We start from the raw sequence: 18,946 nt of genomic DNA on the forward strand, positions 1-18,946 counted from the left end.
GGGCAGCTTTCCAAAATCATTGCTCACAGCACCTACCATGAGGTCAACTTTTGAAAGGTAAGTTTAAAATGTCTTATTCACACCCTGTACGCCAAGGTACACCACCCAACTCACCCCTTATGGCCGTTTGTGCTCCCCCATGACAAGATATGCCCATCCACACTCTGCGGCTCCATATGCCCCCATGCCAAGGTACATACTCTTCACCACCACCTATAATCTCTCTTGCCTGCCAGTCAAGGGATGCCCACCCAAAAACACCTTATGGCTCTCATGATCTCCATGCCAAGATATACCCCCCAAAGAACCCCTATGGCCATTCATGACTCCGATGCCAAGCTCTGGCACTTCCAACCCATTCGCCTACTATACACAATGCAGAACCAATGAACTCTATAGTGATTAAGCAATGTGTTAAAAAAGTGTCATTAATTTATAACTTTCCATTTTCCAAATTTAATTTTACTACAACCCAATAAAAGTGTCAATCATCTAGATCCTTTGATGTTTCAATAACAAACACTGCAAGCACTTGAAGACTCTTACTTTTGTGTAAACAAACACTGCAGAATTGCTGGTGTATATTGGAGAGCCAGAGCTATGAATACATTTATTTTCTGGGGCTCATGTGTTTCAACAGATTTCTAGGCATTCAGCCAAGCATTCATAATGAGATGAAAGCGAATTACTATGGATGCTGGAGTCTGAAACAAAGCAGGAAACAGCTCGGATGAAGGGGTCTTCCAGACTCAAAGCGTTAGCTCTGTTCCCTCTCCACAGATGCTGTCAGACTGACTGAGATTTTCCAGCATTTCCAGTTTTCCATTCATAGTGAGGTTTGAATGAGAACCCAGAAATCCATTAGGGCACTAAAACGCCTAAGAACAGATCTGGGTTCAATAAATTAGAGTCAAAGGTTGACAGAGAAAATGGTCACTGAAGAATTGGCTACATTCATGAAGACATAGTTTGGGCACAGTAAAGGTATATTTCCTAGAAAGGGCAAAGTAGGAAAAACAAATCAGGGCAGCACAGTGGCACAGAGGCACTGCTGCCTCACAACACCAGGAACCTGGGTTCAATTCCAGCCTTGGGTGACTAGCTGTGTGCAGTTTGCATGTTCTCCATGTGTCTGCATGGGTTTCCTCTGGGTGCTCTAGTTTCCTCCCACAGTCCAAAGACATGCAGATTAGGTGGATTGTCTGTTGAAGGAATCGTCCCTTAGGATCCCAAGATGTGTAGGTGAGATAGATTAGTCATGGTAGATGAATGGGGTTGCGGGGATAGCGTGGGAAAGAGGGCCTGGATGGGATACTCTGTCAGAGAGTTGGTGCGGACTTGATGGTCCGGATGGCCTTCTTCTGCAATTTAGGGATTCTATGATTCAAATCAGAATTCCCCGGATGACAACAGATTTAGAAATTAAGATAAAGTGAGCTTATTTCAGGTAGAAAATACAAATCAGAACCAGGTTGAATATAAAAGAGATAGATAAAGATGTCAGATAGGGGAGCAGAAAGGAAAGTGGAGTTGAGATCACAACTGGAACAGTATTAATCTTATCGGATGGCTGACAGGCTTGAAGGGCTAAATGGCCTACTCCTGTTCCCATGTTTCTAGAAAAGAAGCTATAGTTTTATTTTTATACAATATATGATGGCTGTTTTATTGTAAATGTCAGTACAACCATATGCTTAATCAAAGCCAACTGTAGTTTACTACTATACTTCAGTGTTACATATGTTGTTAGGTTACAGCAGGAAATTGCCTTATGTTGCCAATTAGCAGCTAATACACATGGGAGCATTTTGCTGTAATCTTTACCATACATCTTGACAAGGATTCATCATTTTCTTTTGAAAAAATGAATTTTAGCTTGGCAAACAATTCTGAAGTTCAGTCTGCCGACGGGGCAAACTGTATTTTCCATGATGGCAAGATTGCAATGTAATGAAATAAAAGAAGAAGGTTGCTTATCATTTGAATAATTGAAAGATGGGCAATTGCAATGAAAGTTATGCCGCTTTCTTGGTTATTGGCTTCTCTTTCTGGTAAATTAATATTTTCCAATTAAAATAAATCTCACTTTTGTTCATCCACTTTTTTTTCTCCTCCTGATTTTTCAAGGGGCGGCACGGTAGCACAGTGGTTAGCACTGCTGCCTCACAGCACCAGGGACCTGGGTTCTATTCCCAGCTTGGGTCACTGTCTGTGTGGAGTTTGAACATTCTCCCCATTGTCTGTGTGGGTTTCCTCCGGGTGCTCCGGTTACCTCCCACAGTCCAAAGATGTGCAGGTTAGGATGATTGGCCATGTTAAATTGACCCCAGTTTTGGGGGGGATTAGCAGGGTAAATATGTGGGGTTACGGGGATAGGGTGGGATTGTTGTCGGCTCAATGAGCCGAATGGCCTCCTTCTGTACTGTAGGGATTCTGTGATTCTATGAAAGTGACATTCCACTGGAGAAGCAGTTGACCTGCTTCGCGATTATGGGTATTGTGGTGATGTAGTTGTTGAAGGACCAATGCATAATACCAATTAATGGTTGGATTCAGACGTGATTTCTACTTTCCCTCTCACTGAGTTCCTGATTTCAGCGATGCTAAGCTGTGATTGAAGGTCAAGCACATCTTCCTGCCTGCAGGAGGAGGTAAACTCAGAGGGAGCGTCATCACAGCGTCTTATTTAATGCTCCTTGTGACCAGTAATGATCAACATAAGAAGACGATTGTGCAAAGGAATTAAATAGTCTGATGAAACAAGTGGGTAAAAAGATCCGAGTCTAGATTAGCCACTCGACGGCATACAAAAATAGCTCAGGAAAGACATCCAATTATTCTCCAGCTCTGAAAAATATCTGACCTTCTCTCCCAGTACTGCCATTGAGTTTCTGAACTCATTAGAATGACAGAATAATTAATGTCTTTGTGTGCTCCTTTGCGGGGAGGTGATGGCCTCGTGGTATTATCACTAGATTATTAGTCCAGAAAGTCTGCTAATGTTCTGGGGACCCGGGTTCGAATCCCACCATGACAGATAGTGGAATTTAAGTTTAAGATTATTTATTAGTGTCACAACTAGACTTACATTAACACTGCAATGAAGTTACTATGAAAATTTGAATTCAACCTGTCCTGCTCCCGCCATGCCGACACTATAGTTAAGAAAGCCCACCAACGTCTCTACTTTCTCAGAAGACGAAGGAAATTTGGCATGTCAGCTACGATTCTCACCAATTTTTACAAATGAACCCTAGAAAGCATTCTTTCTCATTGTATCACAGCTTGGTATGGCTCCTGCTCTGCCCAAGAGCGCAAGAAACTACAAAAGATCGTGCCCAATCCATCACATAAACCAGCCTCCCATCCATTGACTCTGTCTACACTTGCCGCTGCCTCGGCAAAGTAGCCAGCATAATTACAGAACCCAATGCACCCCGGACATTCTTTCTTCCACCTTCTTCCATTGGGAAAAAGATACAAAGGTCTGAGATCACGTACAAACCGACTCAAGAACAGCTTCTTCCCTGCTGCCATCAGACTTTTGAATGATCCTATCATATATGAGATGGCCTCTTTCTGCACTGTAGGATTCTATGATTCTATGATGATTAAGCTGATCTTTCTCTTCACCCTAGCTATATTCTGCACTCTCTCCTTTCCTTCTCTGTGAACGGTATGCTTTGTCTGTATAGCGCACAAGAAACAATACTTTTCACTGTATACTAATACATGTGACAATAATAAATCAAATCAAATCAAATCAATAAAAAATATCTGGAATTAAGAATCTACTGATGACTAAGAAACCAATGTTGATTGTTGGAAAAAACCACCTGGTTCACTAATGTCCTTTAGAGAAGGAAATCTGCCATCCTTGCCTGATCAGGCCTACATGTAACTCCAGAGCCACAACAATGTGGTTGACTCTCAATTCTCTCGGGCAACTAGGGATGGGCAATAAATGCTGGCCAGCCAGCAATGCCCATGTCTCACGAATGAATAAAAAAAATAAACATTTTAAATACTCTTACATGGATTTTGTCAATTGACATTAAGGGAAAGCTAGATAAACACACCAGGGAAAACCCAATGAAAGAATATGTTGATGGGGTTAATTGTAGAGAGGTGGGAGATGAGGCAGGGTGGGGCAGCTCATAAGGAGTAAAAACACTGACATAAACCAGTTGGGTGATGTGACCTGTTTTGGTGTTATGAATACATTGCAATACTTTTAGCAAGTCTGCATACTGAAAATTTATCGTCGACTGGTTCTCTGATGACCAATAAACCAAATAATTTTATAGAACCATAGGAGGTCATCCACATGGAAATTTTCCAGACCCAAAGTGGATCCCACTCTCATCCGGCTCTCCTATATCTTCCCTTGCATCCAATGTCTGTCAGAATTTCCAATGCCCTCTGACAGGACCACTGGCTATGAGCTCCAACACCCAGTGCATAAAGAAATGTCCTCTCTTAGTGACAATGTTAAACTGACTCCCCACTGTTACCAACTTCCCAACCAAAGTCCCTTTTCCTTTTCAACCAGTTAAAACATTCATAATTATAAAAATTGCTTGTTAAGTCCCTTCTTAACATTGGAGGCAGTCAAAAGGAGATTGACCAGACTAATTCCTGGGATGAGAGGTTTGTCCTATCAAGCCAGACTAAATAGTCTGGGTCTGTAATCTTCAGAGTTTAGATGAGTAAGAGGTGATCGTATTAAAACATATAAGATCCTGAGGGGGCTTCATAGGGTAGATGGTCAGATGTTTTCACTACTGGGAGCGAAAGAGCCGGTCATTTAAAACTGAGGTGCATAGAAATTTCTTCACACAGAGGGTGGTGAATCTCTGGAATTAGAGGATAGATCACTAGAAGCATTTAAAGTGGAGATGGATAAATATTGGCTAGATCGAGGAATAGAAGGCTATGGGAAAATGGCTCAGAAAAGGAGTTGAGGCCGGCATAGATCAGCCATGATTTTATTGAATGACGGGGCAGTCTCGAAGTGCCTGGTAGCCTTCTCCTCCTTCTATTATTGTGTTCTTGTGTGTTCTTAGATTTTTTCTGCTCCACTTGAAATTGTCTCAGCATCTCAGGTGTGTCCAAATAACAGTAATTTTGTTTTCATTTGGAATCCTCAAACATCCACACTATATACTTTCTATGCTCTTAATCATGCTTATGTGGAATTTTATCCATTGTAGATAGCTTGACCATTTAGGAATAAACAGCTGAGATGGACAGTGACACAGCGGTAATGTCACAGAACTAGGAATCCAGAGGCTCAGAATAATGTCGTTCATTTTGGAATGGAGAACAAAAGAACAGAGTATTATTTACTTGGAGAAAAACTGCAGAAAGCTGCAATACAAAACGACTTGGGGGTACTTGTGCAAGAAACAGAAAAAGCTAGTACACAGGTGCAGCAGGTAGTCAGAAAGGCTAATGGAATGTTGGCCCTTATTTAACAACAAAGAACAATACAGCAAAGGGGGTTGGAGTATAAGAGTAGGAAAGTCTTACTGCAACTGTACAAGGTATTGGTGAGACCATATCTGGAGTACTGTGAACAGTTTTGGTCCCCTTATTTGAGGAAAGATATTGGGGGCGATTCTCCCATCCCGCTGCGCTAATATTTTAGCGATCGGGGTGGGCTGGGGGATGTGGTCAGCCAGGGAGGGTTGTCACTGCTCGGGGGGGGGTGGCTGTAGGTCAGGGCGGTCTGGGACGGGGGAGGGTTCGGGGCTGGCCCGCGAATGGACGGGGCGGTTGCGATCGGGCCTTGGGGGTGTTGGGAGGGCAGCAGTGAGGGTGTCCCAGGCTAGCCAGCAATCAAGCTGCCCAGCAAACGAGAGACTGACACTTCGGGGCCACTGCGCATGTATTTCCAGTGTGAATAGGCTCCGTCCCCTGAAATCTAATGATATTCATGCTGGTGGCCTCTGCAGTGCGCACAGTGTGGGAGATTCTTCTCTGAACTCCCACTGGAAAAATACAGCGTGAATTGCTCCAATTTTCCTGTGTATTTGACAGTTAGAATTTTTTTGGGAGAATCACCACCATTATTTCATTGGTGGCAGTTCAGAGAAGATTCATTAGGATGGTCCCTGGTATGGAGAGAGTGACTTATGAGGAAAGGTTAAACAGGTTCTGACTCTACTCACTGGAGTTTAGAAGAATGAGAGGTGGTCTCACTGAAACATAACTCTTAAGGGGCTTGATAGGGCAAATGCTGAATGGATGTTTCCACTCATGGGAGAGGCTAGGACCAGAGGGCATGGTCTCAGAATAAAGGGGTGTCAATGAGATGAGGAGGAATTTCTTCTTTCTGTAGTATGTGACTCTTTGGAACTCCTTGCCACAAAGAGCTGTGGGGCAGAGTCTCTGTGCATATTTAAGGCTCGGATGGATAGATTTTTGATCAATAAGGGGATTAAGGGTTACGGGGAAAGGACAGGAAAGTGGACGTGTGGAATGTTGAATCAGCCATGATCCTATTGAATGGCGGAGCAGGCTCAATGGATAGAATGACTTACTCCTGTTCCAATCTCTTATGGTCCCTTATAGAATCAAATCCCACCACAGCAGCTGGTAGAATTTAAAGCCAATTAATAAAATCTGCAATTAAAAGTTTGTCTGAGCAATAGTTTATTGTCATAAATACCCACCAATGCCCCTTTGAAAGGAAATCTGCCAGCCCTTCCTGGTCTGGCCTACACGTGACTCCTGACCCGCTGTCCTCTATAATGGCCTAGCAAGCCACTTAATTCAAGGCAATTATGATGGGCAACAAATTCTGACCTTGCCAGTGATGCCAACATCCCATGGCAGGATAAAAGTAAACCTGACAAACATATCAGATAGGATTCCATATCAACTATTATTGCTATTGGGTAATCACAACTGGCCTCAATAGCACTAGGTGAATGGCTGCTTTTGATCTCTATTCAATGCTCCTCTCCTGGAAAGCCTGGATATATGACTGTTAGATGTGGTCAGGTTCAGTGATGATACTGTCCCTTCAATGGCCAAATGGTCTCCTGACACTTATAAGCTCAGGCCTGAAAAACTGCCAATTGGGCAAGGTAGCGAGGGGCTGGTCATACCCGCGGAATCATACCCATTTTCAGAATAAGTGAGAAAAGGGAAGAAAAGTGGGAAAAGAATGAAATGAGGTCAAACCTTATGAGGGATCTGAAGGGAGTGGATAGGGAGGATGTAGCTCCCTTAGAAGAACAGTCAATAATCAGGAGACACAGATTGAAAGTAAATAGCAGAAGGATAAGAAGGGAGGAGAAATGCTTTTCCTCCCGAAAGGTATTGGAGGTCTGGAACTCACTGATTAAAAGGGCAATAATGGCACAAACCCTCTTTGCGTTTAAAACTTGAAGTGCTGTTACCTCACTGGGCTACGGACCATGAGCTAGACAATGGGATTCAGCTTGATTTCTCCTTTTCAGCCAGCACAGACTTAATGAGCTGAATGGCCTCTTTTTGCTATATTTTTTGCTATATTTTTGTGGCTCCATACTCAATGTTGCCAGATTTCTCTATGTTGCTCCTAAGTCTTATGAAACTTACTGGGGTAAGATTTCTGCTTCAGCATTCCAGTCACTTTGCATAGTGCGCATTTCAAGAAATTGCACACCTCCAGACCGCACTTTTCCACCCATTAAAATTTACCGTCTGCTCCCTCTCTACACCTGGGAAGCAGAGAATCCCCCACTGTCTTTAATATTGAAAGGACATGAAGTGCCTTGGGATGTTCAGCCACATTAATGGCGCTTTCTGAGCGTAAATTATTGCTGCAGCATTTCTAGATCCAAATATCATTCCAGTTTCCTTGTTTTATTGAACATTAAAACTTTACAGGAACATAGTTTTGCTGATATTAATTGATAACAGACAAATACATATTCGGAAAGCTGGCATGAGGTCTCAGTCTGAGATCGCTAGGCTGATTCCCAAAGTCGAGAGCTGAGAGTTTCTCCGGGACTTTTGCAAATTAATTATTTGTGCCTCTCACAGCACGAGTTTAACAGCAGCTTGAAGATCATCAGCTTCCTCGTTATATATATATATAAAAAGTGCCGTTCAGCATCTGGTAAATGCAGCAACATGCTGCTGTAATTGTTAATTAGCTTAGCTTCTGGCTACTTTCAACATAAAGACAAAGTAAAATTTTCGTTCGCTCCCCTGCTGTGATTATCAATGATACATCAGGCCTGTTGTACCGAGGCAGTGATGCCAGAACCACCGCCTGTGCCGAGAACAATGAACCTTTTTCTTTGTGTCTGTCTGTTGCTTGATATTGCGTCTGAGGGTGCAGGGAAGTGGACAGTTTCCAAACGTCTAGCCCCTCCAACTTTTAGTGAGGTCTCCCAGGTGAGGGGCTGCGGCAGGGAGATGGACCTCAGTAAGGGAGAGAGAGAGAGACAGGATCCCAATCATATAATCATGGAAATCATAGAAACAGTGCAGAAGAAGACCATTCGGCCCATCAAGTCTGCACCAACAACAATCCCACCCAGGCCCTCTGCCCGCAACCCCACATATTTGTCCCACTAATCCATCTAAAGTATGCACTCAGGACCCTAAGGGGCAATTTAGCACGGCCAATCAACCTAACCCGCACATCTTTGGAATGTGGGAGGAATCTGGAGCACCCGGAGGAAACCCACGCAGACATAGGGAGAATGTGCAAACTCCACACAGACAGTGACCCAAGCTGGGAATCGAACCCAGGTTCCTGGAGCTGTGAGGCAGCAGTGCTAATCACTGTGCCACTGTGCCACCCAAAGATGGCCAAAACTAGCATTGAGCTCCAGGATTACATCAGGCATGGGCTAACATTGCTGAAACATTCAAGTAAATCATGCTCATTCATTTCCGGGTGGAAAGTGAGCTCATAAGCATCACAGCGATAAGGGAAGGAACAGATGTAAGGAACGTCAATGTGGAATTCCGGACACTTTTAGTTACTGCAACATCCAGGAGCCTTATCTTATAGCATCCCCTCTACTACATTTTATTTACGAGATTTCCTCCAAATAACTAGAGGGCAACTTTTTCACACAGATGGTCATGAGGATATGGAATGAGCTGCCAGAGGAGGTGATAGAGGTGGGTACAATTACAACATATAAAAGATATTTGGACAGGTGCATGGATAGGAAAGGTTTAGAGGGATATGGACCAAACACAGGCAAATGGGACTCGTTCAGTTGAGGAAACCTGCCTGGCGGCCTGGCATGGACAAGTTGGGCCAAAGGGCCTGTCTCCATGCTGTATATCTCGATGACTCTAACTCTAGCTTTGTGATCATTTTAAGGTTAAATGATTGCTACCATTAATCAACAGCATTATTAGCATTAGCTGCATCAGCACAATCTCTTCAATCTCAGGCCCACGCACGCCATGTCCCATAGAATCAATGAATCCCTCCAGTGCAGAAGGCCCATTGAGTCTGCACCGACCACAATCCCACCAGGCCCTATTCCCATTACCTGTCATATTTACCCTCCTAATCCCTCTGACACGAGGGTTAATTTAGCACGGTCAATCAACCCAACCCGCACATCTTTGGACTGTGGGAGAAAACCAAAGCACCCGAAGGAAACCCACACAGACACGGGGAGAATGTGCAAACTCTGCACAGACAGTGACCCAAGGCCGAAATTGGACCAGGTCCCTGGTACTGTGAGGCTGCAGTGCTAACCACCATGCCACCCAAATTATCCAATTTTTTATCTTCCTTGCTCGAAGGTGGTGGCCCATTTTAAGGCTGTAGTTCCAGTACTGGAATAGTGACAGCACCTGTGAAATGGGTCTGGTCTATTCTATTCTGAGAGAAGTGTCAAAATTAAGTCGGATTTTGTTCTCAATAGCACTAAAGCCAGAAAAGTTAATGAGATAGCAACTGGGTACAAGGCTCCTTCGTTGATGGTCGGAATTCTCTGACTTCGCCCGTGGCTGGGCTTCTCCGGTTCTGCTGCAGTGAATGGAGATTTGGCTATGGGCCAAATTCTTCATTCTCACTGGCAGCGGTGGCGGAGCGTAGGACATTGGAGAATTCTGGCTGATCTTTTTCCTTCTTTCCCTTAGCTCACGGATGCTGTGTTTCCTGACTGCTTCCCCGTTGAACTCAGTGCAGAGCGACAATATTTTATCAGCTTGCTGTTAAAGAGCAGCACTTCACATCAAATGTAGAATCAAATTCAACAATAAATCATCTCTGCTGAAACTCCAGATCTCTTAATCTTCATCACTATATTATTTAGTGTCTGTTATTTGAACCATGTGAAAAATATCTAACAATTCAGATGTCCATTTTTCAGTTTTTCCTCAGTATTTTTTCTTGAGGTAATTCTCTGCTTCCAGCACATTTTAAGGAAGACTGTTGCAAAGACTCACAACCCACTGAGAGTAAAAAAAAATCTCCTTATACCTGTCTTAAATGAACGACCTCTCATCTTTAAATGGTGAGGCCAGCAGTACAGTGTTCCACACAGCTCTGTCAATCTGTTTCTAATCATGTGTCTGAATTAAGCCAGGCAGGACACCAGGACAATATTCCTCTCTTCGGCCCATTCCACACACTCAGACTCTTGATCAATTGAGTCAACTAACTTGATTAAGCTTTTTGTTTGACTCTTTTGATGAATGAACAAGAGGGTTGATAAGGGTAATGTGGTTGACGTCATGTACATGGACACCCAAAAACATTCAGATTAAAGTTCTTCAGAAACTCCCTGTTGAACAGCACTGTGGCTGTACCTACACGTGGTCTACAGCAGTTCAAGTGGGTCACCACCACTTCACAAGGACAATTAGGGATGGGCAAGCCAGCCATGTCCACTTAGAATCCCTGCAGTGCAGAAGGAGGCCATTCAGCAGATTGAATCTGTACTGACTCTTATCCAGGCTTACCCCGTGACCCTCACAGTTTTTGCCCACTAATCCCCAAACCTATATATCTTGGGACACCAAGGGGAAATTTAGCATGGCCAATCCACCTAACCTGCACATCTTTGGACTGTGGAAGGAAACTGGAGCACCCAGAGGAAACCCATGCAGACATGGAGAGAATGCTCAAACTCCACACAGTCACCCAATGTCGGAATTGAACCCGGGTCCCTGGCGCTATGAGGCAGCAGTGCTAACCACTGTGCTGTTTCCCATGAGTAATTTTTTTTTAAAAAGCCTTGTCTGCAGTGTTGAAGCTCATGGGAAAAAAAGGATATAAGGTTGGAGGAGTGACAGAAAACAGAGGATAGAGGTAAACTGTTGCTTTGTGGACTGGAGGAGTATATGCAGTGGGGTTTCCGAGATGTTTGGTATGAGGACCACTGATTTTCTTGATGTATATATTAAGACCTAGACTTGAATGGACATGGCACAATTTCAAAATTTGCAGAGGGCACAGAACTCACAAAACTGAATTATTAACAGGATTGTGATAGACTTTTGAGAAAACTTAGTCAGGTTGGTGAACATATAACAGATGAAATTTAATACAAGAAATAATACATGTTGGCAGGAAAAATGAGGAGATGCAATATAAAATAATGGGTGCAATTCTAAACGGACTGCGGGAACGGTACGGTAGTGGCACGGTAGCACAGTGGTTAGCACTGCTGCTTCACAATTCCAGGGACCTGGGTTCGATTCCCGGCGTGGGTCACTGTCTGTGTGGAGTTTGCACATTCTCCTCGTGTCTGCGTGGGTTTCTTCCGGGTGTTCCAGTTTCCTCCCACAGTCCAAAGATGTGCGGGTTAGGTTGATTGGCCATGCTAAAATTGCCCCTTAGTGTCCTGAGATGTGTAGGTTAGAGGGATTAGTGGGTAACTAATGTAGGGCTACTATATGTAGGGATATGGGGGTAGGGCTTAGGTGGGATTGTGGTCGGTGCAGACTCGATGGGCCCAATGGCCTCTTTCTGCACTGTAGGGTTTCTATGATTCTATGGCCAAACGGGCCATCTAAAATGGTGATTTGTAAAGCACTCTGGGTCAATGGGGCAAGAACTAAAATGACAGGCTGCAGCCTAAAAGACAGAGATAAACAGGCTGCATCCCAGACGAGTGAATACACGCCAAAGAGAGGAATATTGTCCTGGTGTCCTGCCTGGCTTAATTCAGACACATGATTAGAAACAGATTGACAGAGCTGTGTGGAACACTGCTGCTGGCCTCACCATTTAAAGATAAAAGGTCATCTCCAGGACAAAAGAGACTTTCTGGTCAAGCTGGGTTGTTTACCAGACATAAGGGTGCCGTAACCCCTTATTTGGGAGGGAGCTGTGAACCCTACATGCCCCCAGCACCTGCAGACATGGCCGTTGGGGACACACCCAGAGATTGGTGTGGCAGCACCCGATTGGACTTGATCGATCAGGGTGATCAAGTCCTGATCGATTGATTGGCAATGGCCAAAAGGAACGCGAAACCCAACGGGGTATAAAGGGTGCTCTCTCTCTCTGACCCCACGGACGAGCTACAACACCGGTGACCATCGCCAGCGACAACCAGCATGAGGAGAGCCACCACACCCGAGAAGGAAGGAAGACCAGAACCAGAGTGCCAGACCAGACCAAAGGACCAGACTACGCAGAGGACGACCGAGACCAGCGCACAGATAAAGGCCAATATCTGCTTGGGTACTTGCCAGTCACGCAAAGTTAAGTCAAGGTCTTGTATTGGACTTGAACTCTCGTATTTTCTGTGAAGATAACTTATTGTTGGTTGGGTGGGTGCTTATTGATTGTGTGTCTTAAATAAATATTGATTGAACTAACCAGACGTCTACTCGCAGTTATTTATCCACCGTATAAGGGTTAAAACAGACTGTGCGGCAGGCACAACAATTCTAACAGAGATATTGAGGCGCCTCTGTGCATGAATTGTTAAAGATGGCAAGGCAGTTTGGGAAACTGGTTAAAAAGGCATACAGAATCCTTGACTTTATAATGAGACACACAGAATACTAAAGCAAGGAAGTTATTGCGAATCTTTATACATCACAGGCTTGGCCTCAACTCTAGTTTTGTGTCCAATTCTGGTGCTACGCTTCAGGAAAGACATGAAAGCTTTAGAGACCATGCAGAAAATATTTATGAGAGTTGTTCCAGGGATAAAGGACTTCAGTTACTTAAACAGATGGCAGAAGCTTGGGTTCTTCTCCTTAGAGAGATTTGAAAGGAGATTTGTCAAAAGTGCTCAAAATCATCAGGGGCTCAGACAGAGTAGATTGGGAGAAACCATGGCCAGGGTTCTGCTGGGCCAATGGGAGTTCCACCCACCGTTCGAAGAACTAGCAGAGAACCCCTGTCAGTTTTGTGGGAAGGTCTGAAGAAATCTAGGGCCTTCAGGCATTTAAGTGGCTTTCTCGACAATTGAGGACCCTGGCAGTAGAAGTCTTGCCCGCTGAGAGCTGCCAGCCAATCAGAGGCCAGAAGACCATCATGCCACCAGCACTATGAGCAGCAGTGCAAACTTACAACAATGCACCCACCAGAGGCCCAGGATCATCATGGGACCCCCATCCCAAAGATGGGTGAATTACAGAGTAAGGTGTCATTGGAGAGAATTACAGAGTGAGGTGTCAGAGTTAAGAGCAGTAGAGTGACTTTCAGAGCATCCACCCCCTCCCCTCCCAATGCAATATCCCTCGATCAGATCTTCTTTGACAGGGTTTACTGGCTACTGGACACCCTTCCGAGAGTGCAGGAAAGCTGTGTTGCCTCCTTATAGCCTCTGAGCCACCATTAAATTGCAGTGGACACAGGGATAATGGATATTAACTGACTCCTTAATGCATCTAATTGACATCCCACCATTGGCAATCAGGAATCCCATTTCAACTCCTAACTTCTGCCTTTATTTGTGGAGGTTTTGCCAGTGCAGGGAGACTGATGCAGGGCCTCTCAAACAATTAAGTGGGCCTGGCTGACATGTTTCCTGCTGCAATGGGCTGCATTAACTTCAGTCCCATATTATGAGAGCAGCCATATTATGGATCCTATTTCTATATCTAAATCATTGAAGGTGGACGTCTCTTTGTTGCTTCCACAGACAAGCAAAGTAAACGTTCAGAGTCTGTATTCCAATAACACAATAAAGCACAGACAATACTATTTCCTTTGGACTTTCATACAGTAACAAAAATAAAAGTACTTTTTACAAATGTGATTCTTGATTATTTTTCTTGACTTTTTTATCACTTACCACTCGACCTTCGGGACCCATCGGTCCAATTGGTCCTGGTCGTCCCTAATTAAAATAAGGACAGCAAAGGTTAATGAGTAACACTGGTCCCTGAAAAATGTAAATGAATCAAGATAAATGCTGAAGACCCTGGGCGAAGAAAGGTAGGGTTTAGTAATTAATCTTTGTAAAGAGGACACAAAAACAGGCAGACGCAAGTTTGGAGTCTTGGGAAAACAGGTTAAAGTGTTGCATTAAGTTTTCATTTCAATGCAGTGAAAAGTGTGAGGAGAAACCCAAGCAGTAGAGAATAGAGTCTTTGCAGGCTAGAAGGAACAAACCAGGAAACAGTGTTGAGTAAATAAAAATTGAGAAAACAGACAAAAACATTTAAGAAGGAGCAAGGTTATGCTTGGGTCAGAGATGAGAGTGACTTTGATAATGAGATGAAAAGCTTTTTCTGGCATGTGCGATGAACATGTACAGTCTCTACAGATCAGAATGCTACTGAAGTCTAAATTAAACATGAGCTTTATCAAGAGCTAATTGTTATTGAGAGGAATGTTGATTGTTTTAGGGAAAAAATCCAAGCTTCTGGGAGCTCTCTTAACATGGGAAATGATATGAACTCCATTTAATTTCAGAGGAGATTGTGAGATCAGGAATGTTAATAGATTAAGAAGGATCCAAGCTGGAGCTAGCTGTTCAACGAAAAACAGCATACGCTATTCATATTGTTAAGATTCATGAAGGAACTAAATGAAATCCATCTAACCAGTACAAAGAAAACTCAAGATCCCTGACACAAGCTTTCTGGGAATGGCCCATGGTACTTACATTTATTCCTGGAAGGCCAGGCTTTCCTGGGTGCCCTGTGAACCCAATATCACCACGCTCCCCTTTCTGACCCTGCATTGGAAGAAACGGGCATATGTTATGTAATGGCACTTCTGGAATCATCAAGAGATGAAAGTTATTTTTGTTAGAGGGAAACTTGGTACAGGGGTTTGCAGCCCTAGGCTGCCTTGGAGCAGCCTCGCCAGCTGCTTCAGTCTTTATATGTTTACTACATGGTTTCCAGATATATTCTGCCCAAGAGAGGACTCCACCCTCTGGGGTGATCGCTTGCTCACAGTTTCTATTGGTCCCTCAAGCGGGATGTCATGAAAGTCTGCAAATGATATATATATATAAATAGTGTGTTCTTTTATGTTTCAGGAGAATGTTTTAAAGTTCAGCTTTTTTCTACAGGTAGTCAGTATGTCTGGGAGGAATACAGCTCAGATGCTGGGAGAGCAGTATAATTACTCTTTTCAACCGTGCAAGTGGTTAAACAGAGTTAATGGACTTTTGTTTATTTAAGTTCTCCTGGGATTTCAGATTATAGTGATTGATAGGGCCATTTACTATTGTGGTTTACGTGCAGTCCTGGATCTATAGAGGAAGAACCAGGCTCTTTGCAGAAAGGAGTGGGAGTTTAGTTGTTCTGGTTGAAATTAGGAGAATTTTGCAGGCTTCTGAAAGCTCTATATCTCTCTGAAAACTCCAAGGCTGTCTGAATTCATTATAACAGGTATATTTGAGATTGCTTACTATATTTAAAGTGGGTTTTACGTTTGTAAGAAGCATGTTGTTTCCTTGGAACTGAAATAGTGATAAGTTAGAAATTGTTTATCAAAGTTAGAATTGTTTCTTTTCATGTTTAAAGATTGTCCAACTATTAAGAGTTAAACTTATTCATTTTGTTAGAGTTATACTGAAACTGTGTTATGAATAAAGCTTGTTTTGATAAAAGATCCCTAACTTGTCTCTTGGAGGGCAGTTGAGAGTCAACCACATTGCTATGGCTCTGGAGTAACATGTACGCCAGACCAGGTAAGGATGGCAGACTTCCTTCCCTAAAGGACATTAGTGAACCAGATGGGTTTCTCCGACAATCATGGTCATCAGTAGATTCCTATTTCCAGATATTTTTCATTGAATTTAAATTCCACCATCTGCCGTGGCGGGATTCGAACTTGGGTCCCCAGAATATTAATTGGGTTTCTGGATTAATAGTCTAGCGATAATACCACTAGACCATTGCCTCCTCACTGTCCCATTAAAACATTACATCTCTACACAGATGCGACCTGACATAGTTTTAAAGTGTATTTATTAGTGTCACAACTTGGCTTACAATAACACTGCAATGAAGTTACTGTGAAAGTCCCCACCCTCCAGCACCTGTTCGGATACACTGAGGGAGAATTTAGCCAATGCACCTACCAGCACGTCTTTCAGACTGTGGGAGGAAGTCGGAGTACCCAGAGGAAACACATGCAGACATGGGGAGAACGTGCAGACTCCACACAGACAGTGACCCAAGGCTGGGATTGAACCCAGGTCCCTGGCACTGTGAGGCAGCAGTGCTAACCACTGTACCACCCTGAGTATTTCCAGCATTTCTGTTTTTATTTCAGACTCCCAGCAGCTCACCGTCATACAATATTGCTTTAATTTTAAGGATGTGTCAAGCAAAAGTGGCATTATCTATTACATATTAAAGCTATTGCGCCTGCATGCATTTTTTGTGATGCAACCCTTTCTGTCACGTATTGTGAGCAAGAAGATTCATTGGTATTGACATCAAGCACTATAGGGACAGTTTTATCTCCTGCTGTTTAAAATATCTGTGACATTCTATGAATAATTAAGAGGAACAGTAAGTAGCTAATATAAAACTGGATGCCCCAATATATCGCTCAGCACTTTTTATTTACTTACTATTAGAGTTACAAAGAGTTAACTACATGAAAGCAATGATCGGATTGGAAATCAGAAGGCCTATGCAATCCAAAGCATTATTTTAGTAATTTGAGACTAGACAAATGCTAAATGCAGCAGGCTTTGGTGGAATAGGTGACTTTAGATCTGTGGTTCAATTCTCTACACCACTAGATCTTGCTTCTATCTATTTTTATGTTTTACTATAGATATAAAAATATATTCGATGGGATTCTCCGACCTCCCAGCTGTGTGTTTCTTGGTGGCGGGATATGGCCCGCTATCCACTGGCGGTGGGATTCTCTGGTCCCACCGCTGTCAATGGGATTTCCCATTGAAGCCACCCCACACCGCCGAGAAATCCACAGGCAGGGGTGCACTGCCGGAGCAACCAGAGATTCCCGCCGGTAGCGAACAGCCAGAGAATCCCGCCCATTATATCTTCTTCAACAGAATGTGTGCTAATCTCTAATTGCCCTTGAGAAAGTGATGGTAAGCTGCCTTCTTGAACCACTGCAGCCACCGGGACTTTGAACCAATGACTAGGTCTGTAAGAATTGATTGCCTTGTTCAGTCAACAGCTTTGCCATCAGAGCATTATGCAACAAACATAGAAACTAGAAACAGGAGTAGGCCATTCAGCTCTTTGAGCCTGCTTCGACATTCATTTTGATCATGGCTGATCATCAAATTCAATATCCTGATCCCCCCTTCCCCCCATATCCCTTGATCCTTTTAGCCCCAGGGCTATATCTAATTTCTTCTTGAAATCAGACAACGTGTTGGCCTCAACTACTTTCTGTGGTCGTGAATTCTACACATTCACCACCCTCTGGGTGAAGAAATTTCTCCTCACCTCAGTTCTAAAAGGTTTACCCCTTATCCTCAAACTATGACCCATAGTTCTGGACTCCCCCACCATTGGGAGCATTCTTTCTGAATCTACCCTGTCGAACCCTGTTAGAATTTATCAGTTTCTATGAGATCCCTTCTCTCACTCTTCTCAACTCCAGTAAATATAATCCTAACCGACTTAGTCTCTCCTCATATGACAGACCTGCCATCCCAGGAATCAGCCTGATAAACCTTCGCTGTACTCCCTCTATAGCAAGGACATCCTTCCTCACATAAGGACACCAAAACTGCAAAAGACGATGGTGGTAAACAAACTAGATGTTTCTTGATTTTTTTTCTTCAGTAACTCTCCTCCGGAGCTAGAAAAGCAGGGCACAGAGATTAAAGAGTCCAAGTTTCCAGTTGGAACTCTCATGGAGCGCAATGTCTACAGGAATGAAATCTTGTTAAATTCACCTGCAAATGTATCTGTGAAACTGTATTGATCATGAGTCATACAAATATACTCAATGCTGACTGGAATTATTTTGTATGTTTGTGGGGAGATTTTTACAGGAAAGTAGACCGACATCAATAGTTTTGCATGGTACCTGCTTCTACATTATGATCAAATTTTGCAGAATTCAACCAACTTACACCAAATCATAGAATCATAGAATCCTACAGCGCAGAAAGAGGCCATTCGGCCCATCGAGTCTGTACCAACCACAATCCCACCCAGGCCCTATCCCCATATCCCTACATATTTACCCACTAATCCCTCTAACCTATGCATCCCGGGACACTAAGGGGCAATTTAGAATGGCCAATCAACCTAACCCGCACATCTTTGGACTGTGGGAGGAAACCGGAGCCCCCGGAGGAAACCCACGCAGACACAGGGAGAATGTGCAAACTCCACACAGACAGTGACCCGAGCCGGGATTCGAACCCAGGTCCCTGGAGCTGTGAAGCAGCAGTGCTAACCACTGAGCTACTGTGCCATTACTCTTTACATAAAACTTCAGTGGCATGGAATTTCCCAGTCATTCTGGTTGGCGGGATTTTCTAGTCCCACTGCATTGAATAGAGATTTGGCTGAGCGCCAAATTCTCTGGCCTCGTTTATAGCAG

General features: G+C 43.6%; 1 protein-coding gene across 1 annotated transcript in view; it reads right to left on the bottom strand.

Moving 5' to 3' along the window:
- col9a1c (collagen, type IX, alpha 1c) overlaps window positions 1-18,946 on the bottom strand; it is a 138,802-nt gene that overhangs the window by 74,035 nt on the left and 45,821 nt on the right. The window contains exons 10-11 of the mRNA XM_078217022.1: window positions 15,051-15,122; window positions 14,235-14,279 (exon numbers count right to left, since the gene is read on the bottom strand). Of these exons, the coding sequence (XP_078073148.1) occupies window positions 14,235-14,279; window positions 15,051-15,122 (117 nt within the window). The remainder of the gene's footprint in view (window positions 1-14,234; window positions 14,280-15,050; window positions 15,123-18,946) is intronic.

Source organism: Mustelus asterias, chromosome 7 (genome assembly GCF_964213995.1).
Source record: "Mustelus asterias chromosome 7, sMusAst1.hap1.1, whole genome shotgun sequence".
NCBI lineage: Eukaryota > Metazoa > Chordata > Chondrichthyes > Carcharhiniformes > Triakidae > Mustelus > Mustelus asterias.